Source organism: Rhinichthys klamathensis, unplaced genomic scaffold (genome assembly GCF_029890125.1).
Source record: "Rhinichthys klamathensis goyatoka isolate OS25496 unplaced genomic scaffold, OSU_Roscu_1.1 h1tg000196l_1, whole genome shotgun sequence".
Classification (NCBI taxonomy): Eukaryota; Metazoa; Chordata; class Actinopteri; order Cypriniformes; family Leuciscidae; genus Rhinichthys; species Rhinichthys klamathensis.
The window spans coordinates 7,487,230-7,502,627 of record NW_026606722.1 but is presented as its reverse complement, the minus strand read 5'-3'; the positions used below and the strand labels follow the sequence as shown (position 1 = coordinate 7,502,627).

The 15,398-nt window shown below is 36.8% G+C and overlaps 1 protein-coding gene across 3 annotated transcripts; it reads right to left on the bottom strand.

The window, feature by feature from the left end:
* Nucleotides 1-4,196: 4,196 nt before the first annotated feature.
* On the bottom strand, nt 4,197-15,039 carry sirt5 (sirtuin 5). Of its 3 annotated transcripts, none has more exons than XM_056262804.1 (10): nt 15,003-15,039; nt 12,124-12,241; nt 11,881-12,014; nt 10,607-10,678; nt 7,880-8,033; nt 7,616-7,703; nt 7,455-7,508; nt 5,711-5,834; nt 4,520-4,635; nt 4,197-4,307 (listed from the first exon to the last, which is right to left on the bottom strand). In XM_056262804.1, the coding sequence occupies exons 2-10, from the start codon at nt 12,221-12,223 to the stop codon at nt 4,235-4,237; spliced, it is 915 nt and encodes a 304-aa protein (XP_056118779.1). In that variant the 5' UTR covers nt 12,224-12,241; nt 15,003-15,039; the 3' UTR covers nt 4,197-4,234. The 3 variants fall into 3 exon arrangements, with proteins under 3 accessions (XP_056118779.1, XP_056118781.1, XP_056118780.1); XM_056262806.1 differs by having other exon boundaries at nt 12,124-12,208; XM_056262805.1 differs by lacking the exons at nt 7,455-7,508; nt 15,003-15,039 and having other exon boundaries at nt 12,124-12,249.
* Between the last annotated feature and the right edge of the window lie 359 nt (nt 15,040-15,398).

Here is a 15,398-nt window from a genome sequence, read left to right as displayed (position 1 = left end):
CGGTTGAAGATTAGGAGGAAACTCTGCGGCTCTGGCCGAGCTTTGATATAAACGAAACGCCATTGGCTTTTTTAAAACATGGGAGGAGCTATTCGATATGTCCCACCCTGCCCTGCCTGTTTCAGTGGAAACTATGTCAACGCATTGAATAATGATGCGTGTTTTAAGGCACTTCAGTGGGCCTTTAATAGATTTAAAGACTTTAATAGACTAGATTTTATGAACACATTAGCCAACTGATATCAGTTTTGACATCTGCACTTTGAAATCTGAGAAAGTATTAATAATTTGTCTCCTGCCTTGAACAACATTGCATTCTGTCAAGTTGAAATGAGGGCAGGAATGTAAACTTTAAACTAAAAATGGTATTTTATATTTAGCTGTATTCAGGCATGGTGAGAACAGTAGGTGGTTCATTCCAAGAAGATTGATGAAGTTGACACTCCCACGCCCTCACAGGACAACTTAATGCTTAATTTCCGATACGTATATATCCAAGTGAAACGCATTATCGAACTAGAAAAAAAAATGTAGGGTGGGACTTGATTTCATAGATTGATTGATTGTGAGCATTTCATATCAGAATGGAGACAGATCTGAATGCAACTGGCTACAGTGCGACCTTGCAAACGTCAACAGAGAACTCTGTCAAATTACAGTAAGTTATGTTATTTTTATTAAAGATTACGTGGTCATTTAAAAAAAATGCATTGATGGAACAATCACAACCAGATAATTAATATGTATTAAGAAAATAAACGGTTAATTGTGATTTCTTGCCAAATTTAAAACCATGTTACAGAGACTTCTCTCACACACACACACAAGTCTACTAGTTCACTCAGAATTTCTAGCTGATTAAATGTTTTGGAGTAGATAATAATAATAAAATTAATATTCACCTATAAAGATTTCATTTGGCTTTCCAAGGATTTATTAATATGAATGACTTCTAGGCCTAGAAACATGCTTACAACGCTGCAGACTGCAAGGACTGATTCCAATGGAGAGGACTAAAAGCTTCAGTAAGACAATTTGTAGACCCTTGGTTGAACTACTCTTCATTAATGTGCCCTTCCAGTGTACTGAGATGGTCTGCAATTAAAGTATACCCAGAGTCATGAATATACCATGGCTCTCCTTGATTAAGCCACTCTCAATCCCGAACTAATTCTTTCCCACAAAGCAACTTCTAAAAATATTGTAAAGGACCAGAGCCTTGGCAGTCATAATTGGGACCTCATGATCCTGTATGTCCTACTTAGTAGCATCAAAGGAGATGTTGGTGCCCATTTCTTTTTAATGCTATTTTAAAACAACTTGGTGATTTTATAGATGGCTTTTAGTGAACCTACAACCCCAAAACAGGGGTTCAGACTCAGTTAGGCAACATTTCCTGACAAAATATGGATTAAGACTTTGACACAGCTTACAAATATCTGCAAATCCATTTCAGTGTCTAAGTGGACTGCACAAGTGCCAAGGGGACACCACCGTTTTCTGGATGTGTGGAAACTGTTCTTGCTTACTGTACTCTTCCCATTTACCATTGAGGAACCCTATCACATTAATTTAGATCAGGGTACACATACTTCACTGCCAACATTTTGAAGAGCAACATTTGGTTGCTAGTGACCTAGGCAACACCAAGCTTTCAATTATCATTTTTAAATTTCCTGTTATTTCCAGTTTTCAGTGATGTGCGAAGTGTCTAGATCATCCAGGAACTAATAAAAAAAGGCAAAATATGAAAAAGTTAAATTAATATGCAGAAAAACAACCAGATCCATATCACACCATACGTCTCTCCCACTTGCATCGTCCTCCTATCCATTACTTCATCCCTATCCTCCTGCATCGCCCTATCCCTGTCATCCAACAAGCCCAGACTAGGGAGACGCTCAGATTGGTGTGAAATCGATATTTAATGGGACCGTGCGTGTATGTGTGTGTAGGATTGATGTTTTGGATCTCAGAGGATTTTAGAGGCTAAGCGTATGTCGGGGGAGATATTTATTGTGCATGCGCGCGCGCGTACGTCGTTAAGCTCAGATTGGTGTGAAATTGTGGTTTAATGGACAGGAAATGGTGTGTGTTATTTTTGGAGCAGACCTCTCTCATCGCCTCAGAAACTAATGAGCCTCTCTCTCCAGGAGACCAAATGCACACACACTGTCGGTTACACACACCTCAAAACTACACACTCATTTATCATTTACAAACACAGACGTACCCCCCACCCCTCACCAATCTCACACATATAAATACCAACAAAAAAGCATTTTAAACAGTGCAGCTGAAGACACATTCAATTTCTTATACACAAACATCCATTCTGTTGCACATTTGTAAGTCAAATAAGTCAAGCGACTCTCTCAGAATTATTCCACAGTTCGGTGTAAACATGCAAGCGTGAAATTTGTATACACAGGTAAGCAGAACAACCTATTTAGACTAGGAAGTGTAAAATAAAATGTAGCTTTTCTGCTGCTTAGTTGTACAAGTAATAACAATGAAAGAGAGATGGAGAGAGAGAGCATGAGTGAGAGATTTCCAGCTGGAAATCATGGAATCTGGCATTGGACTAGACAGAATCAAGGTGACCCAATGCCACAGGGTACGTGCGCACAAACAAACACAGACTCACTCAAATTCGCCTATTGACTTTGACATAGAAAAAAAAATCCTCCTTCTGCAACATACAGCACACCTACGGCGGAAAAAAAGCTCTATTTAAAATTTAATTTCTGACAAATTTCATACTTTCATATAAAAATCTAAAACTAGAGCTGCACGATTAATCAAAATTATAGCTTAAAGGCTCAGATTCAATTCAATATCTGTGCTGCACTTCCTGCCGTTTTCCACCAAACTAAATGTTAGTATTGTGTTTTTTTATATTTGTACTGTAAAATAGAAATATTATTATATTATTTTTTACAAAACTCTTTTTTATTCTACACTGAAATATTACAATACTACATTAACTTTATTTGGTAGATTATTTAGTAATAATAATAATAATCATAATTCAAATATTAATATAATTATTATATTATAGACATATTCATTCATTCATTCATTCATATTTTATTTATTTCATTCTTTTGAAAAAGAACTGAAAAGGAGCAAAAAGAAGATAAACTTATAATATCTGCCCCTTATCAACATAAGTCAAATTACAATTCCAAAAAGGTACGCTTACAACACACGTCTACTTTGCAGCACCAGTATGCAAAGTCATAAATCAAATATCACATTTTCCTGCTAAATAGATGCATTATATTTTCCTATTAGTAATGTTTTTACACTCTTCTTAAAAACCAAAAACGATATAGAAGTTTTAATTTCACTATTTAGATTGTTCCACAGACTGACACCTTGTGTTGAGACACATCTTTCCTTTAATTTTGTTCTAAACTCGGGTTTCTGAAAGACTTCAGTTCCTCTTAAATTAAATTCACTAACTCTCTTGATGAATCTATTTTGCATCTATTTTTCTATTGGTTCATATTGATATATAATCATACATTTAATTGACCAAACTGTGTAGAGCTTTTTTTTTTATTATCATATTTTAAATCTCAATCACAATTATTATCTGGAAAAACTAACTCAAACCAAATAATTTAAAGGATAATCAATCTTCAGCCTCATGTGCCATTGAACACTTTATTTTATGGTCATTTAATTTTAAATAAATACATTTCACTGGTCTCTAGTCCTATTTTCAGGGTTCTCACAAAATTTGAAACAATGAATTTCCATGATTTTTCCAACCAGTTATTTCTAGATGATTCAATATTTTACAGCGGATCATGTCAAAAATTCACTTATGATAGAACTTTCCATAAGTTTTCAAGACTATCAATTTCCGTGTCTTTTCCTTGACTGGAAATTGTAATTATAAAATCATCTGGGGGTTTTTTCCCAGGTTTTCTATGACTGTGGGAACACTGTAAATGATCTACCCAGAAAGTTACTCAACTGGAACAAATCTACTAAGATCCTCTGCCAAAAACACAACTTTCACAAAATGTTGCCACATACGCCAAGCAAATACATTATTTAAAATGTAATTTCGGCCAAATTTTACTGTAAATCTTCATATCTGAGCACATAAGCCATAGGAAAAAACCAATCACATGAAGGCATGAACCAATCCCTGTTCATGTGCCATTGAACTGAGAAGTCAAAGTGCTAAACGAATGGATCGGTCATGCCTTCTTTCTCCTTAAATGGCCTCGCTCTCGTGCCGTTCCAGGGCGGGAGGCAGTGTGGTGCCACAAGGACCCTCAAAGTGATATCTGTTGGTGAGAAACACATCTCAAATAAACCACACACAGGTGTTCAATTTCTATGGTTCATTGTTTGCTCAAATGTATCACTTAGAGTCCGTGCGCATGTGAAAGCTTGTGTGCGCTAGAGCATCTATGCGTTTTCCTCTTAAAAGGGCTGACTAAGAGGCTCATGACTATGACTCATGTAAACAAATAGTTTGTGTATTTGTGTGTCTTACTTAAAGCGCTTAGTAGCAGGTGTGCACTCCATGTTGAATTCAGCTACAGGCACACCTCTACCCGCCACCTGAGGAGCGAACATGGCCGCTGGGTAAACTATGGAGGAGGTGCCCACCTGGAGACAGGAAAACAATGTGACGCACACATTATACAGTTGGAGATGACAAATTCTTTACGTAAAGCTGTCAAAACACACACACATCTGTGTTTGGAATTGATGAGATTGTGTAGTAAATGTTTTAGGCAGACACTAAAACCTAGTGAGCTGTCTTGTAACCTAAATAGGCCGCTACCTTCTTAGGCGGCATTCTAACTAAACCCCCTACACTTTGTAATATCTCATCTGTGGCGACCTTCAAGACTCAGCTAAAAACATATCTGTTTATCATGTATTTTGGATAATGTGGCTATATGTGTCCTTATGTGTTTGTGGGTTTGTAAATGTATTGTAATGTACAATGTAAAGTGACCTTGAGCTACGGAAAGCCACTATATAAATAAATAACACTTATTTTTTTTCTTTTAACCTCACAAATAGAAGTGGGCCATAAACTGGTATAAACAATAAACTAATATGTTAACCAGTAATCATTTTATGAGCATGATTTCTATTGAGGTTGTGCCAGTATTTCCTGCAATGAAAAAAACAAACACATTTTACCCAAAATCAAAATGTACCCGATTTGTGAATGTATTTTTTTCGGTCTTGATTTGCAAAACTTGCAGAATTGAATGTGAGGAAATAAAAAGACTGCACGCAAAAACAAACTCAACAAAGTCCGATTCACGAACAAATGACTCATTTGAGCAGCTTCTTTAAATGATTCATTTTACTGATTTGAATCAGTCTGATGAATCCTTCACTGAATTAAGTTAACTGAATCAACATATGACTCACTGGAAGTTCATGAAACTTTACTTAACGTAATTTCTGACTATAACTGATCTCCACTAATTAATTCCAGTGGAGTCTGATGCTAGCCCGTTGCTAAGCTAACAATCTGATACTTCAGTCAGCTAAATGTGATGTGATGCTAATTTTGGATTTCTTTGAAAAAAGGTATTATAGAAGGCAGAATAATGTTGCAGCTTAGCTTCTGTCACAGTCTTGATGCCCAAAAATGCTATCTGGATATGCAGTTCACTAGGTAATTTTCTGCAGTTTTATGCATTCATGTGTGGTCACTCACCACTAAGCAGAGATCACACTTTTCCAGCTCCTCCTCCACAGCGGTGAGAATATCTGAATCTAAAGTCTCTCCGAACCAAACCACATGAGGCCTCAGCAAGCCATTACAGCCCCTCTTTTCACACCTACAAACAAAAAGTGCAAAACTAACAGCTTTAAACATGACACATGGATATCTGCTGCCCACTGTTGGAAAAAAGGTGTTACTATTCTCAAAAGCTTGATTACATTATTTCTACAGGGATCTTTAGATCTTTTTTAAATTTACCCCTGAAGTCTATAATGTTTGTCGAGGTTTCTTGGATCAAAACAGTCCAAATTTTGTATCACATGACTACCCTCCCTCCTTCTCTACATTAAACAGCCTTACAATATGTTTACAATAAAGAAAACTGGAGGTTTGCATTCCACCAGTATCTGATTAGATTTATTGCGGCACAAGACATAATTCCTGATTTGTAGGCAGGAGTGGGCGATGTTCTGAAGAGTTTTTAGTGGAAGCAGTCTAGACTTGTATATGTGAAATATTATTACAACAATTACGGCTGTTTTATATTTGAATATATTATATTGGTTCTGAAGAAATATTTCTTATTATTATCATCAATGTTTAAAACAGTTGCTTTATGTTTTTGTGAAAACCACTATGCAGTTTTTCAGGATTCTTTTATAAATAAATAGAAGAAAGAATAGCATTTTAACAAAAAATAAAAAAATAACAAATTTAAATGTTTTTACTGTTACTTTTGATCAGTTTAATTTGTCCTTGCTGGATAAAAGTATTATTTTCTTTCAAAACCCCAAAATAAACAATATTGTAATTCTCAGTTTCTAAAAAAAAAAAAAACGGTTACAAAATCTGATTCTGAACAAACCCATGCAAAAGGTTTTGCAGACTTCCACACAACTGTGTATATTACATATTTACCCAAAAGTGCTGCATTTTACAAGGTGGCGCAATTTCTGACCCATCATCACGCTCTACTGATCTGCATTTAAAAGTAGGTTAGGCAATTTGTTTCAATAAACAGTTTTTATTATACTGTTTGAAACTCTTCACATACTGATAGCAATGAATAATATAAGGGATCTAAATATTAAAACATATCTTCATTAATGTACATATCTTCTGTGAAAGTTTTAGGACCAAATATGTTTGTCCAGCCATACGATGTCCTACCTGACTGTCAACATATGTATCTCCATACGTCCGTGCACCTGCTCGCGCAAGCATCACACGTCATCATCACGTTTCATGAGGCTATGCAGAGTTTTAGAAGCACAGTCACCGGGCGCCGTAAACAAACAGCAGCCGCCATTTACAGTTCCTCCTGAACCAAAACAACAATCTTATGCTACGTCCACACCATGTCATAACCCACCGTAATTACAAAATGGCAACCTGTGACGTTCTATTGGAGCTGTTCACGTCCTCAGACTCAGATTTATGCGTTTCTATGTCAACACCAAAAATGAATCTGCAGCAGTCAAGTGGTACAAGTCAAAGCTCTAAGTTGCTTACGTACGTTCATTATTATTCTAATGTTATGTGCTTTGAGACACGAGGTAGTTTAACGGCGTCTCTCATCTCATGAAGCTTTGCAGACTCCGCTAAATGCGTTTATGTGTTTTGAAGGAGGCGTGGCTTTGGAGACGCTCTGAAGGGAGGGTGGGATCTTATGCTTTTAAAGCTAGCCTCTCCGAAATCGCCAACCCTATCTTTAACAACAAACACGCTCACAAACCTGGGCAGGTCCTCAACTGGTATTCTGGCATCCTTGGCATTGGGGTCAGGCTCTCTGAGGATTGGAAAAAGAAAGACAATAAGGAGCATATAAGGAGAGTGCAGTCTCTTGTGGTTTAAATATTTGATCAAATAATAGTGGTGTGTTTGCGTGAGCTCTACCCTTTCCCCTCCAGAGCAGGACAGATTGGACTCTTGTGGTCGGCTTTCACTTCTCCACAGCTCATGCAGCGAGTTTTAAATAGACTACCTAGAGAGAGATAGACAAAAGAGAGAGATATCAGTTGAAGAGAAGAACCAAAATTAGAAGGATTGCTAGTATGGAAAGAAAGATGGGACACCCTCCAAATGGATGACCAATCATTTTCAGTTCTGTTAATCAGATTTTAGCCACAAATAAATGTACTATAATGGCCGTTGTCTCACCGTGGATCTCATAGACGTGTTTGGAACCAGCGCGATGGTGCAGTTCATCGATGTTCTGAGTGATGATCACAACAGAGCGCCCCTGCTGGCTGAGACGGGACTCACACTCCGCTATAGCCAGGTGTGCTGGGTTCGGCATCTTACTGCGCATTACCTGCATATATTAGCATGCAACCAAACACTAACTTTTATTTAATGATAATTATTATTAGCAATTTAATTGCAGCTCCAGTGTGTAAATATCTACAGGTACTTAATGACTTGAGATTTTGAATTTTATTATATACATAAAAAAAGTTGCTGTATTATGATATGTAAGGGATAATTGACGACGGGCCATTGAATTATTAGAAACTTATTGCAATTATTCCGCTTATACTGCGGTTACCACACCTCAAAACATTGTTCAGATGATGTATGTCAAGATGTTTGTCAGGTTTTTGTAATTAAAACGCTTTTATGTGTAGGACTAATTTCTTACGCATCTAATCCCAAGCCTCCGTTGCTAATTCCAAAACGTCTTTTTAGAGCTAGTAACAGACGCTTCAGCCACTGATAGCAATCTAATGCAGTTATTTATGCACTTAGAGAGAGAGAGAGAGAGAGAGAGTTATCAAGCATGTATACTATGAATTACCTGAATCTGTGCGTCCCTCAACAGTGTTCTGCAGCAGCGTCTCTACTAATAGCGAAACTGTAAGTTTATCTGCTCCAAGTACAGCACCGTTATTATCTCGCTAGTGTGTGTGTGTGTGTGCATTTGAGTGTGAGAGAGCTGGAGAAAGAGTATGTGCTTTCCGTACATAATAAAACGTAATTTTGTTGCAGAAAAACAGGGAAATATGTTGTCCTTTTTATCCTATTGTGTACTATATTTCTTTGCTTGGTCAGTGTCGTTGTGGGTTTTGGTTCTTTTGCTACAGTAGTCTAGCCTGACTACGTCAGACTTCCTACTTCCGCTAATTTCATTTCGCTCCTGTAGTCAGTCTGAGATAGCAGCCTATCTTTCTGTTTTCCACCGGCCTGAAAACAGCCTGGCCAATCAACGAACAGAGGGCGGGCTGAAAGCCGTGACGTAGTCGGTAAGCGCCGTGTTTAAGATTATGTCAGGGAAATCGAAAACGACCGCTGATATGGAGACGCGGATGCAATTCGCTCTGTTGTGGAGAATATTCCCGGCATTAGCAAACTGAAGCCCGAACACGAAGAGTGTGTATTAAACATTTTGAATGGAGGTGATGTTGTGGCCCTACTCCCTTTGGGAAAAGTTTAATTTATCAACTATTACCGATTGGCAGCGAGAAACTGGGGAGCCTTTTGACAGGTCAGTGTCTTTCCAGGTCTTAAATACCGTAAAACTTCAAATAATAGCCCGGGCTTTTATTTGCCCAAATCGTCGAACTGCACCGGCTTGTACTTGAGATAGGCGTCTAACTTATATGAGACAGGCCTTTATAGTTGAGATGTTGTTCATTGAGATGTTGTTCCTAGAGTCTATAATCTCTAAAAATCTCCAAATGCTCCACGTGAAACCGCGGTCTTCCGACCTCTTACTATCTTGTCGATTGATTTTTATGAATATGCGCGAGGGAGAGAGAGCAAGACAGCTGTCGTGTTGTTTGTAGACGTGGGAGTTCTCTCTCTCTCTCTCTCTCTCTCTCTCTCTCTCTCTCTCTCTCTCTCTCTCTCTCTCTCTCTCTCTCTCTCTCTCTCTCTCTCTCTCTCTCTCTCTCTCTCTCTCTCTCTCTCTCTCTCTCTCTCTCTCTCTCTCTCTCTCTCTCTCTCTCTCTCTCTCTCTCTCTCTCTCTCTCTCTCTCTCTGCTCGTTTGTGCCCTGTCAAGCGCAGCAGTCATTCTATTACATCACTCACAGATCAAAAAAGTCGTTTACAGCCATGTTCACTCGGGTATTTCGCTCGCATCATCAAGTGTTTGTGTTTACAGTGGAAGTTCGATCATAGATTTGAGTTCGATGCATGATGTCTGTGGTTCGATGCGGCTGTGTCGGCGCATAACATACGTCATAAACAAACTTATCTGATTGGCTTACGGGTAACCAATGAATTTAAACTTCAGTACGCGCCCCCTAGCGAGAGAGAAAACACTTCTCTATTATGCTATCCCAGACTCTGTGTACGAAGCAAAGTGAAGTAGCAGAGTCTGGTATTACCAGGCTAACAGTAGTCTGTAAGGACCTTTGAAATAACTGAAATCATTTGGCGAAGTGATATGGAACTGTGCGGTCAAGGCCTGTCTGGAACTACTTTAGCCCTGAAAATAATTGCCCACCTTAGAACGCACGTCAACCAATCAGAATCAAGCATTTGTATACTACAGCCCCGTAGTATAAAAATAAATAAATTAATTTGTATTAATATTTAAACTTACAAGTTAAGCAGATGATGTTTTACTGGTACTGGTACCTACAACTGAATTTTGGTGTGGTGAAAACACTAATAATGCCTTCTTTTTTTTTTGCAAATCATAACTGATCTACTATTCTAGTAGTAATTCCACCCCCATGTGGATGCTGTTTGAATTTCAGGCCCAGAAATAAACACCGCCATTCCTGGATCTTTTAGATTCCTCACTGCAATTCTAAGCATGCAAAACAGTCTCATTTAATAATTAACATAATCCAGGTATTTCAATTTTACCACATTATCAAATGTATAATTACTAAAGTGTATGATATTGGTAGCCATTTAGTCAGTAATGTGTGACCCACCTCACGCCTGTAATGGTAAAATTCCCAGACTAAAGAAGGATCTCGAGAGAAAGCTTCAGGGGTTGCCAAATCCTGAAAGACAACGAGAGGTTAAAGACCAAGAGATGGTCCTTTTAAAGGAAAACCAGAAGAAAAAATAAAAAAACAGTTACACATTCCATCTCCCCAATTTTTTCTACTTGCGTACATGTGTTGTGACTACAGTAGGTAACTGTTTATGTGCTATGTTATAGGAAGCCTGACAGATTTGGTTAGAACTGTCAAATAGACGTTAAAAGTTTACAGTCATTATTTACAATGCAACATGTAAACTATCTTTTACAGGCCCATTTGTATATAATACTGAAACATAAATTGAAGAAAAGACATGCAGTTGAATATACAGGGGTACCCTACCACTGCAACTTTTCCACTGCTTCAACCAATCTCTTCATTGAGAAGTGCATTTAGGCTTATTTATGTTGTGAAATAGAGCTTGGTTACTCCTTGTACTCACGCTGTTACTCAAGCCTCAGGCACATATACAGATTATTATGAATAATATTTATTGGAAAATGTCTTTTTAGGGCCTTCAAAGTTAGTGTGCACTTATATTTCTGAAATATGTATAGAACTATACATAGAATTATTTTTTACATTCACTAAATGTAATCATTTTTCATTCTGCTTTCTGATAATTTGTTTTCTAAAATCTTTTAAAACATTTACAAATATATATTTTTTAGATTATATTTTAACCATTTTTTTATATAATGATTTTTATTTATTATTATTTAATTATGGAAACTTTTTGATTTAGTTATCTAAATATTATTACATTTAATATATCACTCTCACAGTATAAATGGAATTTTTACCTTGGTATATGTCATATTTTGTTAATATATGCTAAAACAGCTTGCTACTACAGGAACTATTTTAATCTTCTTTTTGTTCTATATTGTCTACAGATACACATTGCAAACATTGTGTGTGTGTGTGTGTGCATGTGGTCCTGGTAATCCCTATGGTATAGGGACAAAATGATCCCCACAAAGATGCAAATATCCAAAATCCTGATGGATCCCCATGAGGAAAACAGCTTATAAATCATACTAAGGGATTTTCTTTGAAAATGTAAAAATGCAGAAAGTTTTCAGTGATGGGTATAGGTTTGGGGCTAGGCTTAGTGTAAGGTGATATAATATACAGTTTGTACAGTATAAAATCATTATGTCTATGGAGTCCCCAACAAACATGGGAACCCAACGTGTGTGTGTGTGTGTGTGTGTTACCTGTGCCTGCCATTTCCTCCAGTAGCCCCCCTGTCCTCTAAAGGTTGGTACGCCACTCTCTGCACTCACTCCAGCCCCCGTTATGATAGCAATGTGCTTTGCTTTATCAAACTCCTCACGAAATTTTGTTAAATCTGCAAATAAATACAAATAAATTTTGTTGCAAATCATTTAGTTCACAGGCATTAACACAACATCCCCAGAAATCTTTTCAGCATTCTCCTCAAAGTGCTTGTGTCCTACTTGAGCTTGGTCTAGCCATCTTTGGAGATCTCCAGTTCAGTCTGACTGCCGCACACAGGTGAGAGGTCAAACCCCTACACACCAACTGCCGCACAATCATTGAGGGTTAAATGCCACGCTGCACAGCTAGAAAATCAAAAAGCATACCTATAAAATACCCCAATATGCAATGTACTCACCAGTAGACATTAGGGATGTAACGATTCACTCATCTCACGATGCGATACGATTCACGATACTGGTTTCACGATACGATTTTCTCACGATTTTTTTAACAAATGCGATTTAAGACAAAAGTGTCCCTTTTATTATTTCTCAGACAAAATGCTGCACATTTCTTTTTAATTTAAAATATATTTCTCAAATAATAAAACTACATTAAAAAAATTCCCTTCAAGGTTGTTTCAACTCAGTCTTTCTGTCTGTTTGGTCAAGAGGCTGGACACTGGTACCTTCGCACACTATGTAAAAGACTGTGTAAAATTAGTAGTACCAGATTGACAGGGGTTTTACATTGTAATAAAGGCAAGATTCTAATTTTGTTATAATTTGTATCATTACACTAGTAAGAGTAAAAAAAAAACACATTTAGAGAAAGAGATAGTAAAATAAATACAACACCTGGTTGCCACGGAAACACTGATGCACCTTGTGATCTCCGTGGCTCTCGCAATTGTAGTATTAATGACTTTTACATGAAAACGGAGGTGACTGGTGTTACTCACGGTGGTGATTATTATTAGTCTACGGAAAGTCAAAATGCCGCCACACCTCCGATTTGAATGAGTCAACGTCAACATCTACGCTTGCCGTCGCCAAAGCCATGTCTACTGTTTGACGGCACGTGCACACCAGTCTATGGCACACACTGGTGCGGCGCGAGCGGAGCAAACCGAGCGTTTTCAGTTCATTCCTATGGAAGTTGAGCTTGGCTCACACAAGATCAAGTTCCATGAATGAAGTGAAAACACTCGCTAGCTTCACGCCAGTGTGTGCTCGCTGCTATTGTGCTATTGTAAAGCGAGGTTCACAACTTCACAGTAGGCTATAGTAAACGCGCCCTGCTGTTTAAAACGTGTATCGCGATTCGTTTAACATTTCAACCGACTTGAATCGTCACACATTTTTATCGATTTTCAACCGGTTGCGAGTGAATCGTTACATCCCTAGTAGACATGATACACAGAATGAGAGAATGAGATTGCAGCACTTCCTCTTTCTGTAAGAAGCTGTTCGCTTACTAGAAAAGGAGGCGTGTCCTAAAACTAGTTTTACAGGTTGGGAAATTCTGGAATGATATCTTTCTTCCATTCATATTCTCACAAAGTGAATTTTTTTATTAAGGCCTCTCAGTACGGCCCAAAATAGAAGGTTTGGTTTAAAGAAATTATGACCAAAATATATAACTATATATTACTATATATATATTATATATATATATATATATATATAAATATATATACACACACACGTGGGTGTGTACGTATGCATGTACTATATTAAAAACCCGAATATCCTCTTGTTAAATTTTCATTTGATTACATTTTGATTAAAAAGTTAAAGTTTTAATAAATTCAATTAATTACATTAAAGACCATAAAGGAAACAACTGAGCATAAAACTATTGATATTGGATAAAAATGTAAAACTCATATTGAAAACAATAATAAAGAAAACAATAGAAATCATAGTTTGTTTTCTTTTATTGTGAATTTTACTTCCATCACTTTATTTTTATGTTATGACATCATCCTTTAGGTGAAGTATTTTTGATGTGAAACAACAACAAACATAATAGTATTGATTTGATTTTAATTACATAAACCCAAACTTAAATAAATAAATAAAAATAACTTTTAAAATGTTGATGACTTCAAAATTAACTTAAAATTGACATTCAAACCAATGCAAGCTTTAATTTCAAGTCTGAATGAAATTCTTCATACAAAATGTTAAGGTAAGGCATCCTGTTCATGTTCTTGACAATGTGTAAATAATCAATTATAGTTAATAAAAATAATTTATATGTTCTAGAATCTATAAGTTATAATCAATAATAAAGTGCCTGAGCTTGACCTGAGAATACTTTTGATTATCTGGTATGATACTGCTTTAATGATACTCTCGTGCACGAGACTCATGGCTATGAAAGGCCATTTGTGCCACATAAGAAAAAAAAATCATAATTATGAGAATAAAAATGTAGTGCTGTCAAATCGATTAATCACGATTAATCACATCTAACATAAAAGTTTGTAAATAAATTATTAAAACTTAAATTATTAAAAACTTTTATGTAAGGTGTGATTATTAATCACGATTAATCGATTTGACAGCACTAAAAAGTCGAAATTTACATACTAATTAAAAATGATGACAGTCTAAATGATGACATGCTAAGTCATAATTGTGACAGAAAGTCATAATTGTGACAGTCATAATTATGACTTTTAATCTGATAATTGACTTTGTAATCTTATTATGACTTAATATTATGAAGTCATAATTATGACGTCATAAGTATGACTATGCCATAATTTTCATGTATCTTATAAACTACAAAAATTGTCAAAATTATCACTTTATGTGTCAATTAAAATTGTCAATTAAAATTTTGATGAACAGAACTCTGGTGGTGCAATGGGTCAAACTTTAATAAACATCTGTGGACCTTGAAGGACCTTATAAAAGTGATCACAGCTCAGCAGAGGAGCTGTTGCAAGTTTAAGTGCAAAATAGTTGAAGTATAAGAAGGTTTAACTCATTTGTAGCTTGACAAACACTTGATGGGTCAAACATCAACAAAGCAGCAGTAACTGCTGATACTTTGCCACATAAACACACAGCTCTCGTCTAACAGAGTGAAGGGAAAGGCTTACCTGCGTATGTTGCGCTGCCTTCTGTCACACAGATTGTATGAAATCTGTATTTGTTGTTAACTTACATCCACTCAGTTTCTGTTATGAGCCAAAGGAAGACGGGTGAGCTGCCATCGGCTTTACAGAACTGCACGCACAACTCGAACCACGCGACGATATATGTTACTCCTTACTATTGATGGTTTCTCTACCAAGGATATATTGGTGTGCAATACAATTGGGAGTCTGCATTATATTATGGTGTTTATTTTGAAATTGACAGGGTTTTTTTTTACTTTTATTTTGTATTCACGGTGCGGCTTGACGCGGCCTCTGTCAAAAACTCACCGGTAGTGACGACGATGGGTTGTGACTGTGACGACGAGAGCGGCCTCTAGTGTGGAATAATATTACTGT

What these genes read in the sequence shown, in the direction of transcription:
- sirt5 (XM_056262804.1), bottom strand. Translation starts at nt 12,223, where the DNA reads ATGATTGTGCGGCAGTTGGTGTGTAGGGGTTTGACCTCTCACCTGTGT. An exon ending in CCTGCTCTGGAGGGGAAAGG is followed by an intron (nt 7,509 to 7,615) that starts GTAGAGCTCACG and finishes TCCAATCCTCAG; the next exon opens with AGAGCCTGACCCCAATGCCA. An exon ending in AGTGTGATCTCTGCTTAGTG is followed by an intron (nt 4,636 to 5,710) that starts GTGAGTGACCAC and finishes TCCTGTCTCCAG; the next exon opens with GTGGGCACCTCCTCCATAGT.